This window comes from Lotus japonicus, chromosome 4, assembly GCF_012489685.1.
Source record: "Lotus japonicus ecotype B-129 chromosome 4, LjGifu_v1.2".
Taxonomy (NCBI): domain Eukaryota; kingdom Viridiplantae; phylum Streptophyta; class Magnoliopsida; order Fabales; family Fabaceae; genus Lotus; species Lotus japonicus.
The window spans coordinates 11,837,023-11,859,894 of record NC_080044.1 but is presented as its reverse complement, the minus strand read 5'-3'; the positions used below and the strand labels follow the sequence as shown (position 1 = coordinate 11,859,894).

Here is a 22,872-nt window from a genome sequence, read left to right as displayed (position 1 = left end):
TTGAGTTGACTTGCTATGTCTTGAACTTGAACATGATAACATGTATTATTCCGCTATATTGATATAAAGTGTGTAGGGGTGATGATTGTAATCGTGTTCTTGGGTATTACTCTTTTTCGTGATGTATCATTTTGTTGGTGACTCCGAAATATTGACTTAGTTATTTTACTTTATTTCCAGCTTTCTTTATCTATTCTCAGTTATTTAAACATTTATTTATCCATTTTATATGTTCACTTAGTTAGTTACACTTCCTTAATTATCAATTTCTCAATATCACTTTAAAAAAATTCTCAATATCAATCATTAAAAGCTCTTTAAAGTGGTTTAGAAACCTGCATTGAGAAGCACAATCACTTTTTTAAGTAATCGCTTGATTAGTGAACCGATACATTAGTTTTCCACCATCCGAATTAAACTGTTACCAAAGACCCATATTTAATGTTGTGATATAATATATTCCCGGCTCGAACCGACCACATGCCCGAGTCACGGTCGGACCGGCCCGTCCGAGCCAAGTTTCACAGCACTGCATAAAAGTAAAATGAAGACAAAGACAAACTAGTAGTTGTTGTCCGTTGGTTTCTAGATCTCTGTTGATTCAGATGACTTCAATAGTTCAATATTCAAATGAAGTGACTGCTCCAATCACCAAATGACACGAACAACGGTGACGGAGTACGCCAAGGTGCGTGATCGGCAGCGACCATTTTGATTAAATATTCAACGCGTTTGCTCCTATTTTCTCAACTTGTTCTTGGTTCAATTCAATTCTAGTGTGTGCAGAAAAAGGGACACGATCTAGTGTAATATACAGTTTTGTTAGTTGGTTGTTAATCATTGGAAATCAAACATGATTGTCTCTGCTCTCCTGACATCGGTTGGGATAAACACTGCACTCTGTGTTTTGTTCTTCGCATGCTACTCTATATTGAGGAAACAACCAACCAACTTCAGAGTTTACATACCTCGCTTGCTAGCAGCTCAAGGAACTTCACTCAAAACCCGATTCAATTTCAAAAGACTCATTCCTTCCCCTGATTGGGTTGCCAAATCTTGGAGCCTCTCTGAGGATCAACTTCTCTCATTATCAGGATTAGATGCTCTAGTTTTTATGCGCATCATCACCTTCAGGTATCATTATTGATTTATGTTTGTTTGTACATCGAAAATATAAATAGCACCATCCTAGAATTCCGCACCCAACTCATATGTCGCCTAGCTCGTACCACTTGAGTTATCATTCCAGGACGGAAAATTATTGATTTGATTGTGTGCGTCGTGCGTGCAGTTTGAAATTATTTTCTTTTGCTGGGGTTGTTGGGATATTTGTGATTCTTCCTGTGCACTGCTGGGGAAATCAGCTGCAAGAATTTGACTTAGTTGACTTCGCCAGCAACTCGTTGGATGTGTTCACCATATCAAATGTGAACAGTGGTTCTGCTTGGTATGGAATTGAATACTCTCTCTTAAGATTCTTGTTTTCTTTTTATAGTTGATTCAGCTCTGCTTAATTAGTATGAGAACTATTTTGTTTTTTGTTTCAGGTTGTGGATTCACTTCTTTGCTGTATATATTGTTACTGGATTTACATGCTTGCTACTTTTTTATGTGAGTACAACAATCACTATAGCTTATGGAATACTCATTGCCCGGCACTTGTGTCTGTCTTCATGTTGGAATTAAGTGCTGATGATTAATGAATATGTAGTCTACGGATTGAAATCTTCTTTTCTCAAATTGCGTCTCATTTTCATGTCTTCCTAATCAAAGTTTGAAATGGCAATTAAAAATCAACTTACAAATTTGGAACTGACCCACTTATGTATTTTTAACATTGACACCATTTGGAGATAGAAGATCTTGATCCGTAATGTACAAATACTGTTATAATTATTAATCATTAATCATAAGGGTTTCCTTTTTTTATTTTTCTTAATTTGCTTTATTTACTCTACAATAGCCTACAATTAGACTGCATACTCACTACTCAATTATTTGATTCTTCAGGAATATAGATACATAGCTTCCAAGAGAATTTCTTATTTTTGTTCATCCAAACCTCAGCCACATCAGTTCACCATTTTAGTTCACAGTATTCGTGCTTCCTCGGGTTGCAGTATTAGTGATAGTGTTGAGAGCTTCTTTAAAGAGCTACACCCAAGTACATATTTGTCGCATGTGGTTATTCATCGCACAAATAAAATCCGAAGTCTCCTGGTAAGGATTCTGTACAATTTTAGTTTCCTTTCTTCTTCATTAACATTTATCTCTATATTTGATCATGTTTAGAAACATTTATTCTAGTCCTCTGAAGGGTTGCAAAATTTTCAGCTCAGTTCTGGGTGTTTGTTCTTTTTATTGCAATATGTGAGCATTGTCATATACCGTTTGTAGTTAATATTGGAGCATTATGTGAATAACATAATGTGCTAGAAATTTCCTTTTCATCTCAACCATGGACTTTTCAGTGCTCTCAATCGGTATTGTAATTATTAGCTGTACAGTTAAAATATATAGTTGTTCCCCCACACTATGATATAGGTTTTTAATTAGCTGCATTGAGAAATTGACTTTTGCCATGCATATTTCTTGTGACTGTACACAAATGAGATTTGCTAATAATGAGGAGCTAATTCATCTGAAAGTTTGTGTAAAACAATCTACCTATCTGCTTTCCATTCGGAGTGATTAAAGCCTTCAAAACCTGACGTGTACAGCTTTTCTTATCCTTTTACCCTTCTCAACTAATTTTTATATTTGACCATCTTAGTGTTGTGATTGAGGTTCACTTTCGCAGATGAACTGAACTTTTAAATATTAGTGAGATTTTCCATACAATAAAATTTTTCCTTGATGGAAAGTCCCTGAGTCAGTTACAATGATCAAAACCCTTAGTAATATATTGTTATTCTGTTCATAGCTTGAGTGTCATTTATTAATTATAACAGATTACTGGTAACCAAATTATTTATTTCCATTTTAAATAAAAGATGGATGATATGTTGTTGATGATATTATTCAATTTTTTATTTTCATAATTATGCTATTCATCTCCCTGTCTTTCCCTTAATTGTAGAGTAAGGCAAAGGGTTTGTATAAAAGGATTATTCAATTACGTTCGGATCCTACTCAGCAAAAGTATAAGCATGGTGATTGTTTTGGTCTTTTTGGACAAAAAGATGATCTTATAGATCACTACGGAAAGAAGTTGGAGGACATTGAGCAGAATGTGAGATTGGAGCAATCAGAGGCTTCATTGGCAGGAGAAGTATGTGGTAATCTCTCTCATTAAAAGAAAATATTTTTATGAGTATCCCATTCTTCTTTTTAGCATTTTACTCTTTTCCTGTAAGCAATGATATGAAGTGCATCCTTTTAACCGACATTCTTGTTCAATCTTCAAGGAGTCTCGAGCTGCGTTCGTGTTCTTCAAGTCTCGTTATGCTGCTGCAACTTCTTTCCATTTGCAGCAATCAGTAAATCCTACCCATTGGATTACTGAGCCAGCTCCAGAACCTCGTGATATTTACTGGCCTTTCTTTTCTGAATCATTCATGCGAAAATGGATTTCAAAGTTGGTGGTTATAGTTGAGAGCACTCTTTTCACAATATTGTTCCTTATACCCGTTGTTATCGTTCAAGGCCTTACCAACCTCACTCAATTGAAAATTTTGTTTCCCTTTTTGACAAGCATTCTAACTATGTAAGTAAAAGATGGTTTATTTATTTATTTATTTATTGTTAATGAATTACCCCTCATTTTCTTTCTTATGCTCATAAAGCTATTCTTCTATCATCTCTCCATGTGGTCTCATTATGGAGTTTTTGCTCCAAAAAAAAGAGAAATTTTAGAGTTCCATGATAGTTAGGTCAAAAGACATAGAGTTTGTTTGGAGACAGACTTATTGCAGCTTAAATACTAGAAAAAAATCACTAAATAAGCTCCAATAATTGCTCTTTGGTTTGAATCCAAACAGGTTCGTAGTTGATTGTTTCTTAAGCATACACTTCCAAGCAGTAACTAGGCCACAAGTTGGTTATCTAATGGAATTTATATTGCACTGATGGCATCCATAGTTCACTGTGGAGTATATCAGAAAAGGGTGAAGCCAGAAAGCTATAAGTGGCATGTAAGCCCAAATCAAATTAATTTGTGAGCTTTAGTGATCCAAACTACGTTTCCATTCCTTGGTTAAAAAAGAACTTTTCATGAATATCTAGGAGTATTACAATCAGATTGCTTGCAAATTGCCTCTTACACATAGGAGGAACTTATGAACCCTGGTTTGCAGTACATTTTGATTGTACATCTAAATTATGGGCTTTTCCAAAGGAGGATAATTTCTTGGATTTCAATCCAGATGTGGTTGAAGAACTTTTTCTGCTTCACTCAATGTTTTAATTTCATGCACTAGGATAGTTCGATAACAGCACTTTCTGCAAAGTCAGATAAGCTGCTGATTCATTATAAGTTTCTAGCTGTCCCTTTTGTGATTTTTGATTCTATGTCTTCTTGATTAGGAGGTGTGCTTGCATTACCTTTATGTCTTGTCTTTTAGTCTATTGATAAAAAAGATCTAAACCTTTTGTGAATCTGCTTACAGAAAATTTGTCACTCAAGTAATTACGGGATACCTACCAAGCCTTATTCTTCAGATGTCTCTGAAAGTGGTGCCTCCTATTATGCGGCTCCTGTCCACCATTCAAGGATACATCTCACATAGTAATATAGAAATGAGTGCGTGTAGAAAAGTACTGTGGTTCACAGTATGGAATGTGTTTTTTGCAACTGTATTTTCTGGGTCAGTTATAGATCATCTGTCTGTCGTTCTTGATCTGAAGGACCTTGCTGGGAAACTGGCTGTTGGAGTTCCAGCGCAGGTTAGACAATCATTTTCCTATTGCGTATTTGTATTTATAAATTTCTCCAAAACTTCTGCTGGTGGAGCCGAACCATGTTTGTGCTCCATAACTCAGTGTGATTTGAAAATGGATCCTCTCAATTGTAATTATTTTTTTTTGACAATGTCAAGTTTTACCATCTAACTGGTCAATTTCTTTTACAATTGAGAGGATCCATTCTCATCTCATTTCAGCATATTTTCATCCGTCTGGGCTTTCATGTAAAGAAATATCAACGTTATTAATTGTGCTACTTCCCTTTTGCTCAAGGGTTACCACAGTTCTGATTAACATTTTCACAAAGAAATATTTCAAAATATTTATTTTTGCAAAAATGGAAAAACAGTCTTTCATGTTAGCAACAGCAAGTGTACAGGATCCTTAACGTAGTTTTCTGCTCCAATATCACTTTTCCTGTAATTACAGTCTTGTTAAACTTACAAAACTTATCTGTTTATACCTGTGAATTTTTCCAATAATTTCTCTTACATCTACATCTAGGAATGTTAAAAAAGATAGCTACTTTGGAGCTTGGAAAGCTAAAAGACTGCTATAGAAATTGTAATGCATGAATGCATCTTAGGAAGTGCATGAATAAACCTAGGAAACTTCCAGTGAACCTTACAATCCAATTACAAATTATCATTAACACCATGAATAGCTATGGAAGAAAATTTGAATTGCTGCAACTGGAAAGCAATTATTTGGAGCAATTCAAAAGTATCTCGACTAACCTGCCATTTTTTGTAGTGTTAGTGGAATCATCAATGAAATCCAGACACTTTAAAGATGATAAATGATATTGTTGCAATTTCTGCAGTATTGGATGGGGATGGTAGCTACATCTCAGTAGTGTCTCAAACATCGTGCTTTTTCCTATTCTTGAGTGAGAATGAAAAAATTAGACAGTATAGGAGATGAAGTAGAAATGATAAGTTTTATCTACTAGGGGTCATTCCAGGGAGGAAAAGGTTTGAGCCTTGATACACTTGGTCATTCCTGATTTTACCTGGGCAAGATGACATTACCTGAGTACCTAGTAACCTTGTAGACTCAACGCCTTAATACTAGTTAATTTGGGTAAAATAAATCTCTAACTGATAATTAGTCACAACTTAATTAGTCCCTCATGTTTGTTACTATTATAATTGGAAAAAATATCAACATTCAGTAGTATTCTCTTTACTTCTAACATTAATCGTACTATCTATCATTTTAGGCTTGACAGCATGACATGATATTTTAGACTAAAAACGGCATATCAAGTTTCCAACTCATAATGATATTAAATCTTCTTTTCAGATGTTTTGATGAAATTCAATTTTTTTTATTACAGGCATCATTTTTCATTACTTACGTTGTCACAATTGGATGGACAAGTATATTATCTGAACTCTTTCAGATAATTCCTCTCATTTTAAGTTTAATAAAAAGACCCTTCACAAGACAAGAGGATGAATTTGAAGCTCCATCTATGGCTTACCACAGGGATGTTCCAAGGGTCCTTTTCTTTGGACTTCTTGGTATTACATATTTCTTCCTAGCCCCGCTAATTTTACCATTCCTCTTGGTCTATTTCTGTCTAGCGTACATCATTTTTCGAAACCAGGTCAGATTTCTTGGGATGCTTAATTTCGTATCCATCTATTTCTGGAAGAAAATGGTCTTTAATATTCTGTGCTTATTTTATGCCATACATGTGATCAGTGCTCTGCACCTGCTAATAAAAAAAGAAAGAAATTTGATTATTGAAAAACTGACAACATAATTTCAATATAGAAAGAATTAGATATAACACCATTATTAAGCCTTCACCTAACTGTTTAAGCACTTTGATTGAGTTTGGTTTTTCACATGATATCAAAGCCTTCATGACCAAGTAGTTTCTAAATCCCTCCAAGCCCTGTTATTCAGTTGTTTTGAAAATGGCAACTTCTGCTATGAGTTTCCTCGATTCAAGGATGCATCTCACATAATTGAGGAAGAGCCTAAGCAAGTTGCATTTTGACATCTTGGTGGTCAGTGATTCAATAATATTTTGACAAAGTTAAAGGATAATTTTGGTGAAGTTGGGTCATAAATTTGACTCAACAGTTGGAATGACGTCCAATTTAGTTTGAATTCATGCGTCCTATCAATGTGTTCATGTTTCAGGAAGTACCTATAGCAGCGATTGTGATTTGTGTTAATTGACTTGTGTTACTTAGTAATATAATCTTGATTGCCTAAAGGGGAGCCTTGGCCTTGGCGCAACGGTAACAAATTGTTGCCATGCGATTAAGGTCACGGGTTCAAGTCCTGGGAACAGTATGTTAAAAACAAGGTAAGACTGCGTACAATAGACTAAGTGGTCGAACCCCTACCCGGAGCTTTGTGTAACAGGCTGCCCTTTAATCTTTATTGCCTGGTAGAAGTTTCCCCTTGTAACAATTACTGAAGTATGATGTCTGTGATTTGGAATGGAATCATTTTCTTTTAATGACTCTGCAATCTGACTATTTGAAGTAACTTTATTCATGAGAATGTGAGACTCTGGAAAATTGGCTGTTACATGGCTTGCGTTGATGCCCTCTGTTTGTATTATGCAGTTCATAAATGTATATGCACCAAAGTATGAAACTGCAGGGAAATATTGGCCTATCGTGCACGATTCCATGATATTTTCTCTAGTACTCATGCACATCATAGCAGTGGGAATTTTCGCATTGAAAAAACTTTCTTCAGCATCCGGTTGGATGCTTCCTCTACCAGTCCTCACTCTTCTCTTTAACGAGTACTGCCGAAAACGATTCTTGCCCATATTTACTGCATACTCTGCAGAGGTAAGTTTCAAGTGACTTTAGCTTGTTTTCAAATGTATTTTCCAATTTCCATTCTCCAACCTAAAAGAGAAGGCAATAGTTATCTCTTAAAGATCTGAGTTTTTGCATGGTGCATTCAATCCCTCAGCATTGATTTGTCTTTTGTTATCTGTTTCCAGAGTTTAATACACAAGGACAGAGAAGACCAAAATGATACTTCGATGGCCGATTTTTACGACAAATTGGTAATCGCTTATAACGACCCAGCTTTATTGCCAATTCAACACTCATCAAACACTGATGGTCTTCTTAGTCCCCTTTTATCTTCAGTATCACAGTCTCAATTATGACAATATGCCACCTTGTAAGTGTATGCTTGGAAATCCTTCTATACTTGATTGTAAAGTCAAAATGAATTCTCGGAAGAAGCTTTGGTGAGTAACTTTTGGATGTCAGAATTGATTCTTAGGAAAAAGAAATTGATTCAAACATGCTATAAGTCAAGTTCTATTGGCTGTATATATATGTGATGTAAGATTCCTATATCAAGAGCAATCTAGTGCAGAAGCCAGAAGAGGTGCCATTGTGTGATAACATCATACTCTCTAATTATCCATATAATATCCAATCCGAAGTTTCCAAGTGTCTTATTATAGACTTATAGTGTTAAAAATTTAACTTCAACGTTGTCAGCTTATCTTTTGACTTCACTCTAAAATTACGTTCGTGTAATTATTTTAAATGTTACTAGATTAGCCGGGGAGAGCTTCATTGCCACTTTGTACATGAACTAGTATCTATAAATTGGTCTTATTAGATTCTCAACTTATTCAACAATCAAACAACAAAAAGTTTGAAGGTCCAAATTATTTAGCCTGGTGAATTGCTGCATATAACACATGACAGGTGACACTGTTTGTTGGACCATCCGTGTCATAGCTGAGCTCATGGTTAAAAGTTGCAGCAAAATAAGATGAAACGCAGCTGTTTTCTGCATAACTAACAAGCCAAAATTCCAACGATAAACCGTGCACCAGGTAGGTTCTCAGGAAAGAGGGGAGTCACAATGGACACGCTTAAGTATCAAGTCTTTCTTATTCAGAATCTTTCAAAACAACACTTTCACAGTATCACACTTCTTTAGCACCTTCAAGATATCACACACTTTTTTCTGACGTTGAAGATCAGACATTACTGCAACCGCAGAGCACACTATGAATGTGATATCCATTCATCTGGAAGCATCTTGAAGAAGCATTTGACTCAGCCCAAAAACTGCACAAATATTTTGTTGAGAGTTAAGCATTTGACATCTCTTAAGTGGGAGAGTCACTTTAAAGAGTAAGTAAAAGTCATCACAATCATTAATAGTGACTACATACTTTAAAATTAACGTTAATAAACAAGTTAATCAATGACAAAAATACTTACTTTACCTATTGAGGGACTCTTTCACTTGAGAAGATTTAGAGATCTCATAAACCAATTTGTCTTTATTATCCGAATAATGTTGATTTTAAAATCTGCCACTTTGAAGGATATGACATGAACAAATAATCAGTCATGAATTCGGATTCTCTACCAATATGGCATTGGCTTCATAATAGTGCTGAGGAAGCTGTAGAATCCAAATTCCCTCGGACATTGGCTTCATAATATGGCATTGAGCAGTAATGCTTACCAAAATGTATTGAAGAATTTATTCTTTCTTTATTATTTTTTTAAGATGTTAGCTACTAGAACTTTTATGGTTTTTAATTGTTTTATGAGTATAGCTGAAACTTCTCTCTCGAAGTTGCAATGTATGAAATGATTTGAACCCCGATATTTTATATATGTTATTTTCAATACTTTTATAGATATTTTTTTCTTTCTCTTTTTAAACTTAATTCCATATGAAGTAATTGATTGTATCAATACTATGGTAGTTTACTCTTGGCAGAGGGAATTAGCCTATGGAATGGTAAATTATTCTCGGCTTTATGCAAGCTTTTTCGACAACGAAACGAAGAAAACTCAGGTTCACCATCATTTTTAGAATCCGGCGAGGCATCGTTATTTGTAAATAGATTTTTCTCTTAGCTCTGACCACCTTTGCCAACCACCACCATTGTGATCTTGACATCGAGATGAAGCTACCCATATAGCTAGTTATCGTTGTTGTTGCACCTCCGCCGTGAACTACCATCTTCTATAGCTTGAAAGTCACTGAAAAATCTCCAACTTGTGTTTTCATGCTTCTTTCGTTATCCTCTTTCCGCCCAGAAAATCTGATCACCATGATTTTGAAGAAAAAGCTAATTTTTCTCTATGAATTTGTGTGATTGTGTCTGAGGGCTTCAAAGGTAACAAGCTTTGCATGTTGCTTTCTTGGTGATCTAAGGCCTTTTAACCGTATGTTTTTGTCACTGGAACTTTGATGATCACTCGGATTGCCTTGCATGCAACCTAGACAAGTTCAAAGTGAAGGAAAATTGTTAAAGACCTAGTCACACTTTGATACCTTGTAAATTGAATAGGTCAAAGGTACTTAACCTCCCCACTCAACATGCACTTGTATGCCATGGTGTGATTTACATGGGTGTTAAGTTTCAGTATTACTAGCTACTTAATTACCGACTGCAAGAAGAGTCAGTAAATAGGACGTTTCATCTTGGAATCTCCCCTAGAATGAAAGAGAAAGTCCTGGACTGTTCTGAAGTTTGTTTATTAACATAAGAGTAGAAGTAAAAGAAAGCCGGATTAGACATAGAACAAAAGGGTGGCTACAAAGCATCTATTAGAGGCCCCCAAAGATCTCACTCTCAACTGAATAGTACTTTTCTACTAGCCAATTTTATTTTATAAATATGCCTATGCTCTCCCATGCTGCTATGCACCAAATTTCAAAACCAAGCTTCTTGAGTGAGAAGATGGTGAACAGAAGAAAATTAGGAAGTGAAAATGAAGAAGGGAACATGGAATGGAAACAGATAAGGGAAGAGGCAGCATCAGTGGCTGCTGCACTACTAAGAGCTCGTAGAGCCAAAAAACGTTACATTGGTGTGCGCCAAAGGCCTTCAGGGAGATGGGTGGCTGAGATCAAAGACACAATACAGAACATTAGACTCTGGTTGGGCACTTATGACACTGCTGAAGACGCCGCTAGAGCTTATGATGAGGCGGCGCGATTGCTTCGCGGTGCCAACACCCGCACGAATTTCTTCCTTCCTTCCCAATCTTGTGATTATGTTCCAGCTCTTCCTCCAAAGATTGCCAAACTCCTCCTTCTTAGGCTCAAAGTAAGAAACCTTGAATCTTCTTGCATGGTTGGTACCCCTTTTCCAACATATGAGCTAGAAACCAAACAAGAACCCGAACCCCATTTTTTTCACCAAATAGAAGAACAGCCCCACTTAGAAAACTTTCTAGAGAGCTATGATATTGGTGCTAGTTATGGTTCTTCTACTACCACAACTCCTTGTGATTATAGTAGTGGAGGTAATTATGATGAAAAAATAAACCAAGAGGGGAGGGGAGAGGATTTCAGATTGGGGATGGATTGTGCTAACAATATTGTTGATGATGGGATTGGGAACAAATACAATCACATTGTGAGTGGTGAGGGAGAATATGAAGACTGTGGTAGTGTTGGGCTCAATGACTTCCAGTTTTTGGATTCTGTTGGATCATCAAGCTACCCTTCTTCTGCATTTGACATAGCAGAGGAGATGGTGGGGCCAATGGATGAAGAGAAATGCAATATGGAGGAGGGTTTACCATTACTTAGAGAAACTTTTAGGATGAAGTATGAACGTAGATTCTCAGCTTGTCTTTACACATTAGTTGGAGTGTCTGAATGTTTGAATCTACGAGTTGGACCAGAAAATGGAGAGGAATTAGAAAAAAATTGAGGATAAAACTAGGAACATCCATTAACAGAAGAGGATAAAATGAAGTGACATCTCAAATGGGAGGGCAGAAATAGCCTAATCCGCAGAGCAACTAAGACAACGAGGGGAATCTTCTTCCATTCATTTGAACTCTATTCTTGATTTTCATTAGACTTGGGCAGCAAATAAAATTGTAATAGCATAGATTATTCTTTATAAATAAAGGAGTTATCTTAGCCAGATTCTTCTTTCAGCTCTCTTACCCCAATATTGACCAAGTCTTCTGCATAAGAATAAGAATTTCTAATCAAGGTAATATATTCAATTATCACATAACATTTGTTACACAATAATATAATGAAATATGTGCATGATTTTATCTAGGTTTGTCAACAACCCTACGTACGTGGATACTACTCAAGTACACACTATGTGCTCAACTCTAATCCTTAATTTTCTTTAGTTTTACGGACTTGAGCATCAGAGTGTCTGATAGATACCCACCTCCGGTACCCACCAAATTGCTAGATACGAGAAGAAAGAGGCCCTTCCTTCAAGGAGTAGCCCCGTGGAAAGCAGTGATGAGTGTGAGGTTTTGGAGAATGAGTTTATGCTGATAGAATCCATCAATGGCTAGATCTATCGGTTTTCGTGGTTGTAGACCATGGAAGACGTGCTCTGGGGTGGCAGAGATAGAGCTTGTTTTTTTTTTTTATAAGCAGAGATAGAGCTTGTGACAAGTTTGCTGTGGAATATTCATTTGTGTGCTTAACTTTTCTGATTCTGTGAATGTCTGCCTACTCTTCTCTTGTGTGGGGAAAATTTCTTATTCCTTATTCTAACTCTTGTGTTGTAGTTGCACCTTCTTTTGGAGTGCATTAGTAGCCAGTGGTTTTTCTTTCAGGGGCTGTAACTCATTATTGGTTTTTTTTATTATCTTGTCCCTTGTGTGTGTCTTTCCTTCTTCTCATTGGAATTGTAAATGGTTATAAATTAATATAATAAGAGGAGAAATTCATAAGTTTTTGTCTCTTATTTTGGATGTTATGAGTTTTAGAAAACTCAGACTGCTAATTAGTCACCTCATCTCTTAAATGGTCTAACAGACACAAATAAGGGTGTTTCAAAAAACAAAAGCTTGACCAAATCCAAAAAGAAAAAGTAGTGACTAAAACCAATTATTTTCAATAATACAGGGACTAGAAACATATTCAAGTCAAAACAATAATTCTTACACGCTCCCGACTGCTGTTGGTCCACGGTACAATGTAGCAATGTTGGAAGAGTGATGAAGGCCACTCAGAAAGAATCCGTTTTGTTCAGTACATGGAGCACTTTATTCATTGATGTAACCAGAAGCATAAATCTTCTGGAGGATAATCACTGCTTTCACTCAGGGAAGTAGAATCACCATTCTTACCTATGTTGAAAATTGCAGGGGCAGGTCATCGAACACACTACCCTATGCTTTGTTCTAACCTCATTCATCTATTCAAGAGTGGAGAAAACAAAAAAATTCGCGAATGCATATACAGAACATTGCCGGAATAGGCACTCATAGAAATTTGATGCATGAATTGCAAAATCAAATGGTGAATCCTTTCAACAGTAATCTTCATATTAGGGAGTTTTTAATACAAATGAGCTCAGTATACTTTTCAAGAATCCAATTGGTGCACACCTATTATAAACAGATAAAATGATTGGCATTTTAGAAAGAGAACAAGCATTTTAACATCATAGTAAGTATTCCATTGTAAAAACCTCACTGAGGATTGTGGCATGCCCTAGCCTTGGAAGACCCCTTAAGCTTTTTAGAAACAAAAATATAATCATAATAAATAAACATCAGATAAAATAGCATAAGCTAATAGACTATCAGTACTACCACTAAGCATATTAGTGATTAGTCTCAATAAACACTATCGAATTAATGCTTGAAATCAAAATATCAGTTACCATAAAATTACCAGAGGTTAACCAACACAGTATTAAGACAGAAGATTCTACAATCAGAAGTAATTTTGTATTACCTGAGAACAATAAAGTTGTGCTTGGATTCAATTTAACATCTTCCAATTTGTTTACAAAAGTATTAGCTTTTCTACTGCAATTGCAAAAAACAAAAACATTCTACATGTATGTAAAATAACAACAGGAAGCACTTTCCCTGCAAAATAACTAAAAAACATTGTTTACCCAGCTACTTCTCTCATTTCAAAGTATCCACTCTTTATAGCTCTCATATCCAATGTTCTGAAGAAGCACTGTTCAAGCTTCTCGCGAATCAAATACAATTTGCTGAGAACGATCTCTTGCAGCTTCCCTCTTGATCTTATTAACTCGATCAATATTATCAAAATCACACTGGCATTGTCATTGAATGCCCATTGTTTCAGCAGAAATGGCCATAGTTTCCAAAATGGAGTTCCCTTCACCTTCTGAGTTCTCCATGCTAAAAGATCTACAACTGAAATAGAAAACTGCACTCATCATGGAATCTATAAGCACCACAAACGAATGCATTATCACCAAGAGTGGCCCTTCCCACATTCTCGAAGATCCATCACCGTAGCTCAGTGTCTTTACTCTGTGCTCAAACAACCCCTCCACAAAGGCCGTTCCTATTGTTGATCCAAGAAATATCAGCAAACCCACTTGAGTTTGACCCTTGATTAAAATACTCGACCGCAGCATTGCCTGTGCTCCCGAAACATCCTCCAGCACAGTGATCACCATTGCAATGTTACAAATGATAATGGCATTCGCAAAGACAACAGAGAACACTAACCCAACCACCAATGCTGCATACACAACCACATCCGGAGAAAACCCAAGAACAGACAACGCGCTGCAGAATGCAACAAGAAACACGCAGAACAACGTAATGCAACCAATTACTATCGTACAAGCCCACATATAAGTCGACAATATCTTCCTCCAAAACTTCGCAATAATCACACAAAACTTCGAAACATCAAACTTCTTCCTCGAATAAGTACAATCTACCGAATAAACCACCGCGGCTTTCGACAACAACAACAATGTGGCATACAAAGGGAAACACGAAGCCGAGGAAATCACCATCTCCGCGAAACGCTGGCACGATTGTTTGATGATAGATCTCAAAGGGAGACCACTAGTCCTAGCAACCAACATAAGCCTAATAGTGAGATTTTTGACAATGGACTCATCCACTGTGACATTAGACAAAAGAACAGCAGAAACAGGACAAATAAGCAAAACAGTGATTGCCATGAAAGCCCATGAATTAAACCTAAGAATCCTTATGGTTTCTCTGAGAATATCCAAAGCATTCATTGATTGGATTTCATAATTGTGAACACCAAGATCAGAGTGTTCTCGGACAGGAATTTCCTCGGATCCATCTTTCCTTAAATGTTCAGACCTGAACCTAGGAGAACAACCAGCACCGGAAATCTCCATTTTCAGACCAGAAACCTAAAAAAACATTCGAAATTAAGATTCAAACATGAGAGAAGAGATCTGAAACAGGTAGATTGAGCTCAGAATTGGAAAATTCAGAAGTGAGGGTGTGTTGGAATGGAAGATGAATAGGCAAAAATTGAAGAGATAGAGTAGTTATTGAGAGAAGAGTGGAACATTGAAAGTGAGATTCTGAGAGGAGAAGAAGAAGAAAGGGATTTGTGAATTGTGAATGTGAAAGAAAGGATCTTCCTTCTTCTTCCACAGTGACTTGGGATGGGAAGGGGCATACAATTCAGATTTGCATTGCTCTGTAGCTGTCCAAATTCCAAACAAATAATTGATTACTAATTGAATTTTTTTAAGTTTTTCATATTTAGAAGTAAAATATTATAATTATTTATATGATAATTATTTGAATCAGAATTTGAAAAAATAAACAGAAGTCAAATTGATTAATAAAAATAAAGTTTCAAAGACAGTAAAATATTAATTCGTTATTATAATCTTTTATACTATTCATTATATTACTTACTAGTTGTAAAAAGATTAATTTATCATATTTAAAATTAAATACTTAAATTATTTAAATTTTAATTATTAATGACAACTTTAGAAGAAAATTTAAATAATAATAATAATGAGAATAATAGTGGTAGTTGTTGTAATAATATTGATAATATGGAAAGTTCAAAAAAAATAATAATAAGGGAAATTGACTTAACTTTTACATTAATAAAAATATTAATTAGTAGTTAATAATATTTTATATTTATAAATAATTGTAAAACTTTTCATGTTTTCATATTTTAAATTTAAGACTAATATTATTTTAATTTTGGTTTCTAATCACAAGTTGATAATATTTTTAAAATAATAATTAAATTAATTAATATTTTTTATATAACAAATGTATTAAGAATTACTCTTTCCAAAAAAAATTAGAATAGTAAATAAATATTAAACTTAAGTATATATAATCTAGTTATTAGTTACTTATTGTCATGTTTATTATTATTTATATATTAATTATAAAAAAATCTTATACATATAACCAAAAAATTAGTCATCATCATTTCGCGACTTGCACCTAAAATGGGAAGGAATATGGAATTGGTGGCCTTACCAAAGTCCAAAAGTTTCACGTGGAGCTTTTCCTGTTTTGCCTCTTTGAACTAGAAACGATCACCCACCTTGTGCTCGATTGCCCTTTTTCACGTACGGTATGGTTTTCTAGCCCACTTTCCATTCAAATTCCTTATGTTTCTTCACATTTTCACGTAGAGCTTGAGAACTAGATGGAGGTAGAGGATGAACAACCCTCAACATGAACTTTGCCCTAGCATGGTCTGTTTGGAACCGACAAAATATGTTGGTCTTTAATGTGTTCTTTTCCACGCTCGGATTGTGGTGGTAGAGGCCATGTTGAATATGGCCTTGGTTCCAAATGAAGTTCATCTTGATGATGGTGACGTGGGTGCCTTGCTTGCCATAGTTTCTTAGTTTGAAGACGCTGACATAAGCCTAGGAGTCGGAGCATGGCATCTATGAGCATCAAGTGCATGATTGCAGGCTTTACCGACAAAACAACACATGAATCTTGTTTTAACTAGCAAAAGCCCGGACTAAAAAAAAAGGCGAATCTAGTTGGAAATTTGGTCCATCAGTCAATCAAGAAAGAAAGCTCTAATTTAATTCAAATAGGTCAAGCGAAGGAGGACATAGAATATAATGTTAGGTCACGCCAAAGATTTCTCAGGCCTTCATCCACCAGCACAACCTTTTTCCAACCACCTTCTTTAACCCCTGAAAGCTTAGTTTTGTCAATGTCACTACCAAACTGGCATTTTCATCGTGGGAGATTCAGATTTGCGCTTTAGGTCCTCGATCTCATCCTCTACCACCACGAAGTCACCACCACGCCATCATTCTCTGCAAGCCTCGGTGTTCTTCCGACCTATAGACTGACAAGGTTGGGACCAAAAAACATGGGAGCAGAGATCTGAAACAGCTAGATTGAGCTCGGAATGGGAAAATCCAATGGAAGATGAATAGGTAAAAATTGAAGAAAGAGTTTGAAGAAATTGAAGAGATAGAGTAGTTATTGAGAGAAAAGTTGAACATTGAAAGTGAGATTCTGAGAGGAGAAGAAGAAGAAAGGGATTTGTGAACGGTGATTGTGAAAGAAATGATCTTCCTTCTTCCACAGTGACTTGGGAAGGGAAGGTGCATACAATTCATATTTGCATTGCTCTGTAGCTGTCCAAAGAATAATTAATTACTTATTGATTTTTCTTTTAAGTTTTTCATATTTAGAAGTAAAATATTATAATTATTTAAATTTTAATTATTTGAATCACAATTTGTAAAAAAAGTAAAATTGAAATTGACTCACATTAATAACAATATACTAGTTAAAAAGAAAATAAAAATATTACTTAAAAAAAGAATAAAAATATTAGTTAGTTATTAATAATGTTTTATATTACTTACTAGTTGTAAAAAAATTAATATATCATAATTAAAATTAACTATTAATATTATTTTAATTTTAATTATTAATCACAACTTTAGAAGAAAATGTAAATAATAATAATAATCGTAATAAGTAAAATTGTCTTGACTTTTACATTAATAAAAATAGTAATTAGTCGTTAATAATATTTTATATTTATCAATAATTGTAAAAAAATTCATTTTTTCAGATTTTAAGATTAAGAATAATATTATTTTAATTTTTTTTATTGATCACAACTTTAGAAGAAAATTTAAATAATAAAAAAAACTAAAAATAGTAGTAATAATAATAATACTCAAAATAATAATAATAATAATAATAATAATAATAAGTAAAATTGAATTGACCTTTACATTAATTAAAATATTAATTAGTAGTTAACAGTATTTTATATTTATAAATAAATTGAAACTTTTCATTTTTTCATATTTTAAAATTAAGATTAATATTATTTTAATTTTGGTTTCTAATCACAAGTTTAGAATATTTTTACAAAATATATTAAATTAATTAATTATTTTTTATATAACAAATGTATTAAGTATAAACTTAGAATATTCTTTCCAAAAAAATTAGAATAGCAAAAACAATATTAAACTGAAGTATATCTAATCTAATTACCAGTCACTTATTGTCATGTTTATTATTATTTATATATTATTATTTATATATTAATTATTTATATATTTGAGGGATTTTCTCTCTTGGCAGCGTCGGCATCTCTTCCGGCGAGCGGTGGCCCTTACTTCACGCGGTCGAAAAAGACGTGGCTTCTCGGCAAAGTCTTGGGGCTTGAGTTTGAGGGAAACGACCTAGAGGCTATTCGAGGTTTGGAAAAGGTGTACGAGGATCATTTCAAGGCTTGATTTGTGTAGTTTCCGGGCTATATTTTGGGCTTTCTTTGGGTGTGCTGTTGGTTTTTCCATTGCTGTCCGGTTTGGTTTTTGACCCGGTATTGCTCCTTTTTTCGGCCTAGTTGGGTTCTCTTTTGATCGTTGAGATAACTCGTTTTTTTGGGTTATCTTTTCTCCCTAAGGGTGCTGTCCTTAGGGGTTTTTTTGTGGATATTAATAGATATTCCTTCATCTTTCAAAAAAAAATATATTAATTATAAAAATTCGAATACATATAACCAAAAAATCAGTCATCTTCATTCCGCGAGTTGCACCTAATACGGGAAGGAATCTGGAATTGGTGGCCCTACCAAAGTGCAAAAGCTTCATGTGGCGAGTCTGTTGTGGGATCATGCCGATACATAGAAATTTGGTGAAGAAGGGGATTCTAGTTGATGAGTTTTTCCCGTTTTGCTTCGTTGAACTAGAAACGATCACCCACCTGTGCTCGACTGCCCTTTTTCACGTACAGTATTGTTTTCTAGCCCATTTTCCATTCAAATTCCTGATGTTTCTTCACCTTTTCACGTATGGCTTGAGAACTGGATAGAGGTAGAGGAAAAACAACCCTCAACATGAACTTTTCCCCATTCAAATTCCTGATGTTTCTTCACCTTTTCACGTATGGCTTAAGAACTGGATAAAGGTAGAGGAAGAACAACCCTCAACATGAACTTTGCCCTAGCATGGTATGTTTGGAACCGACAAAATATGTTGGTCTTTAATGGTGTTTTTCTCCCAGCTCGGATTGTTGTGGTAAAGGCTATGTCGAATATGGCACTGGTTCGAAATGAAGTTCATCTTGATGATGGTGACGCGGGTGCCTTGCTTGGCACAATAGTTTGAAGACGCTGAAATAAGCCTAGGAGTCGGGGCATGGCATCTTTGAGCATCAAGTGCACGATAGCAGACTTCACCGACAAAACAACACATGAATATTGTTTTAACTGGCAAAAGCCTGCACTCAAAATAGAAAAAAAGGCGAATCTAGTTGGAATTTCGGTCAGTCAGTCAATCAAGAAAGAAAGCTCTAATTCAATTCAAATAGGTCAAGCGAAGGAGGACATAAAATATAACGTTAGGTCAAGTCAAAGATTTCTCAAGCCTTCGTCCACCAGCACAACCTTTTCCAACCACCTTCTTTAACCCTGAAAGCTTAGTTTTATCAACGTCACTACCAAACTGGCGTTTTCATCGTGAGAGATTCAGATTTGCGCTCCAGGTCCTCGATCTCATCCTCTACCACCACGAAGCCACCACCACGCCATCATTCTCTGCGAGCCTCGGTGTTCTTTCGACCTATAGACTGAAAAGGTTGGGAATTTAAATCCTCATTCACACTAGAAAGGTTCAAACCTTTGGGCACACGTTTAATATGGAGCTGAAACATCTCCTCAACTTCAGAGACAAAAAATGAGATGGGGTCAAAGATGATGATGGTCGAGGAGGATGTAAAGCTTCAACCTTTCCACTGCCATAATGGTTGGCGCCAACTAGAGAAGAGGGTTGGCAGAGGTGCTGTTAGAGATGAGGGATACGACTCTCAAATCACCCTCTCCAAGCCTTCGATGATCCCTAACAATAACATGGAAATGGAAGTGAAAAGGGAAGGGGTGAGAGCAATACAATCACAATGGAAAAAATTAAAATAAAATATTCGGTTCACCTCAATTATATGACATAACATCTTTATGAAATATTCCATTTTTACGAATAATAATGTACCTTAGACAACACCGTAAAACCTCAGTTAGTTCATCCTCCAAATAAGAAAAATATTTAATTAAAAATATAAGCAGCCACAGGTGGCATAGCTAGGTGAAGATGAGTGTGAAATTGAAAATCTGGCATTAAAATCCAATAGATCCTTGCCTATTCAATTGCGCAATTTGCAATCCACACTCCACCTTCTTCCTACCTTCTCTCTGACAGTTATGGCACCAGCACCACCACCACCACCACCACCAAACCTTAGCCTCTGGTCCATCCTCTCCGAATCAAAGCGGATAATCAACGCCCACTCCCGCCACTTCCTCGCCCTCTCCGTCGTCTTCCTCCTCCCAATCTCCTTCTCCCTCGTCATCTCCCCCCTCCTCCCAACCCCTTCCCCCACCTCCCAAATCCACATCCTCCTCCGTCAATCCCAATCCCAATCCCAAACCCTAACCCTAACTCCTCTCCCCCAATCCCCTTTCAATCTTCCACTCTCCCCCCTCCTCCTCCTCCTCCTCCTCATCCTCTTCTCCCTCTCCGCCACCGCCACCATCACCCACAGCGTCTTCCACGGCTTCTTCGGCCGCCCCGTCAAACTCCTCTCCACCGTCACCTCCCTCTTCTCCTCCTCCTTCACCCCTCTCCTCGCCACCTCAATCATCTCCCACTCCATCCTCCTCTCTCTCCCCATCCTCATCCTCCTCCTCAACTACCTCACATCCCCCTTCTCCTCCTCCTCTCACATCACCCTCACCGCCTCCGCCTTCCTCACCCTCGCTCTCCTCTCCTTCACCATCTACCTCCGCATCTCCTGGATCCTCGCCCCCGTCATCGCCGTCGTCGAATCCTCCTGGGGCCTCGAACCTCTCCGCCGCAGCGCCGCCCTGATGAAAGGGATGAAAGGCGTCGGCGCGGCCTCGTTCCTCTTCTTCTCCGTGGCACAAGGCATCGTACTGTGGACCGGTTCTCTATTAACCGTGGACTCCGGCGCGTGGAGAGATTGGGCTTTTGTCCTGCAGATCGTGCTCGCTTCCACCGTTCTGATGCTGCTCATGCTTTACAGCACCGCCGCTAACACCGTGCTGTACATGTACTGCAAGGCGGTGCACGGCGAACTCGCTTCCGAGATCGCGGAGGAATTTGCGTGGCAGTATGTGTGCTTGCCGTTTGATGATGGGAAGGTGCCTCACGTTGTTTCGGTTCTCCATGTGTAATAAGACTCTGAACCAGTGAAGGTTAATTAGCTTTTTTTGTTTTTGATTTTGTAAGATAACTTCTGTAGTTTGGAATTGTGGTTATGATTTGATTTGATTTGTTTATATAATTATGGATGAATATTATTAGGTCACTCAAAGATTGTGACTTGACGTCATCGAAAGATAGTTTAAGTGGTAAAAGCTGGGTGAAAGTTGGGGATGAGAAGGTTCAGGATCTATTCAGGGATCTATTCCCTGACGGATACAATTCAACTTTCCGATGTAATGTACCAAGATGTAATGTAGCATGACATGGCAATTGATTAGTCTGAAACTTGTGGATATGAGTGAACAATGAATTGTGAATGTGCATTTGTTTTGTTGAGATTAGTGGGGGTGGCTATAATTAGGATCTAGAATCTGGTTATTGAATTGGGTAAATGATGGAACTCATCTGCTTTGTTATATATATACTGAAATCAGGCTGGATGGTTCACCTTGTGCAAACTTTTCTATGCATATATTGCAGCTTAGAATGTTAATTTGGAATTATGATATCCTAGGTAGTGTGTGTAGGCAAATGAAACAGAATGGAATAATCTATTTTTTCGTTTCTTTTTTCTGTTTTGGTTAGAATAAAAATGTCTCACCCACCGTCAAATAAAAAGTCTCACGTTTTTCTGCCTCATACCATTCTATCCTGTTTTAAATATGTACCAATTATAGAATGTTCTAGGTTGTCATGCTGAGAGTTTGAAATCACCAAATTGCCTTTTTTTAAACATTAAAAAATAGATAAGAGTGCTTAATCTAAAATATCTAAATGTTCTAATGCTAGGATTCTATCAGCATACTGGTGTGGCTTAACATGCTTAATCTCCCTCGCCAAGACTGTATCCAGTCCAATATCCACGCATCCAAACTCTTTCGCATGTAAATCCCACCAATGAATCAGTATATGACAGCAAATCACTGAACTTCAATCCCAGCTTGTCAAAGGCATCACTAAATGAGGTATGTAGAGCTCTCCTAATCAAGGAGCACTCACCTGATGTCAAAGTTATTGACCCTTAGCTGCACTACAATTGAATCATCCTTGTGTGGCTTTATCCCCTTAGAGTCAGTCATTCTTAGTGAAGGTTATTTTCGGGTGATCAAATCCAAACGAAGTTTCATGAATAGAGTGTATTACACGTGTGCGCTTTTTATGTGTTGTGTTTGTCTCTCCATCGCCACTGGACCCTCCTGCTATAGTATTGACCACGCCAGAAGGAGGCCCCAAACCTTTGGCGGGTGCACTCGCTGCATCTTTCTTTCTAGCCGCCGGAGCTTCATGGTTATCCGACATCCTTCGGGGGGGTTGTGTGACTTCACAAAATGTCCCACCTTAATCAATCTTTCGATCACCTTTCACAGTGTGAAACAGTCATCTGTGTTATGACCAACCGGTGATACTCACACCATTTGATGACATTCACATTATGAGGCAGGTGCTTGGGTAAGTCTGGATAGTTCACCATAAATGTT

General features: G+C 36.6%; 4 protein-coding genes across 4 annotated transcripts; 3 read left to right on the top strand and 1 right to left on the bottom strand.

The window, feature by feature from the left end:
- Positions 1-577: 577 nt before the first annotated feature.
- LOC130711288 (CSC1-like protein At1g69450) lies at positions 578-8,361 on the top strand. The gene is made up of 11 exons (XM_057560839.1): positions 578-688; positions 778-1,134; positions 1,292-1,447; positions 1,548-1,611; positions 2,011-2,220; positions 3,080-3,271; positions 3,408-3,706; positions 4,608-4,884; positions 6,242-6,514; positions 7,494-7,727; positions 7,886-8,361. Exons 2-11 carry the CDS (start codon positions 854-856, stop codon positions 8,054-8,056), a joined length of 2,157 nt encoding a protein of 718 aa, XP_057416822.1. The 5' UTR covers positions 578-688; positions 778-853; the 3' UTR covers positions 8,057-8,361.
- Positions 8,362-10,555: 2,194 nt separating this feature from the next.
- On the top strand, positions 10,556-11,599 carry LOC130712296 (ethylene-responsive transcription factor ERN2-like). The gene has a single exon (XM_057562135.1). It carries the CDS (start codon positions 10,556-10,558, stop codon positions 11,597-11,599), a length of 1,044 nt encoding a protein of 347 aa, XP_057418118.1.
- Positions 11,600-13,582: 1,983 nt separating this feature from the next.
- On the bottom strand, positions 13,583-15,344 carry LOC130715010 (uncharacterized). The gene has a single exon (XM_057564997.1). The coding sequence runs from the start codon at positions 15,023-15,025 to the stop codon at positions 13,955-13,957; it is 1,071 nt and encodes a 356-aa protein (XP_057420980.1). The 5' UTR covers positions 15,026-15,344; the 3' UTR covers positions 13,583-13,954.
- A 4,899-nt stretch (positions 15,345-20,243) lies between these two features.
- On the top strand, positions 20,244-21,735 carry LOC130711028 (uncharacterized). The gene is made up of 2 exons (XM_057560463.1): positions 20,244-21,384; positions 21,494-21,735. The coding sequence occupies exon 1, from the start codon at positions 20,371-20,373 to the stop codon at positions 21,361-21,363; it is 993 nt and encodes a 330-aa protein (XP_057416446.1). The 5' UTR covers positions 20,244-20,370; the 3' UTR covers positions 21,364-21,384; positions 21,494-21,735.
- Positions 21,736-22,872: the final 1,137 nt, after the last annotated feature.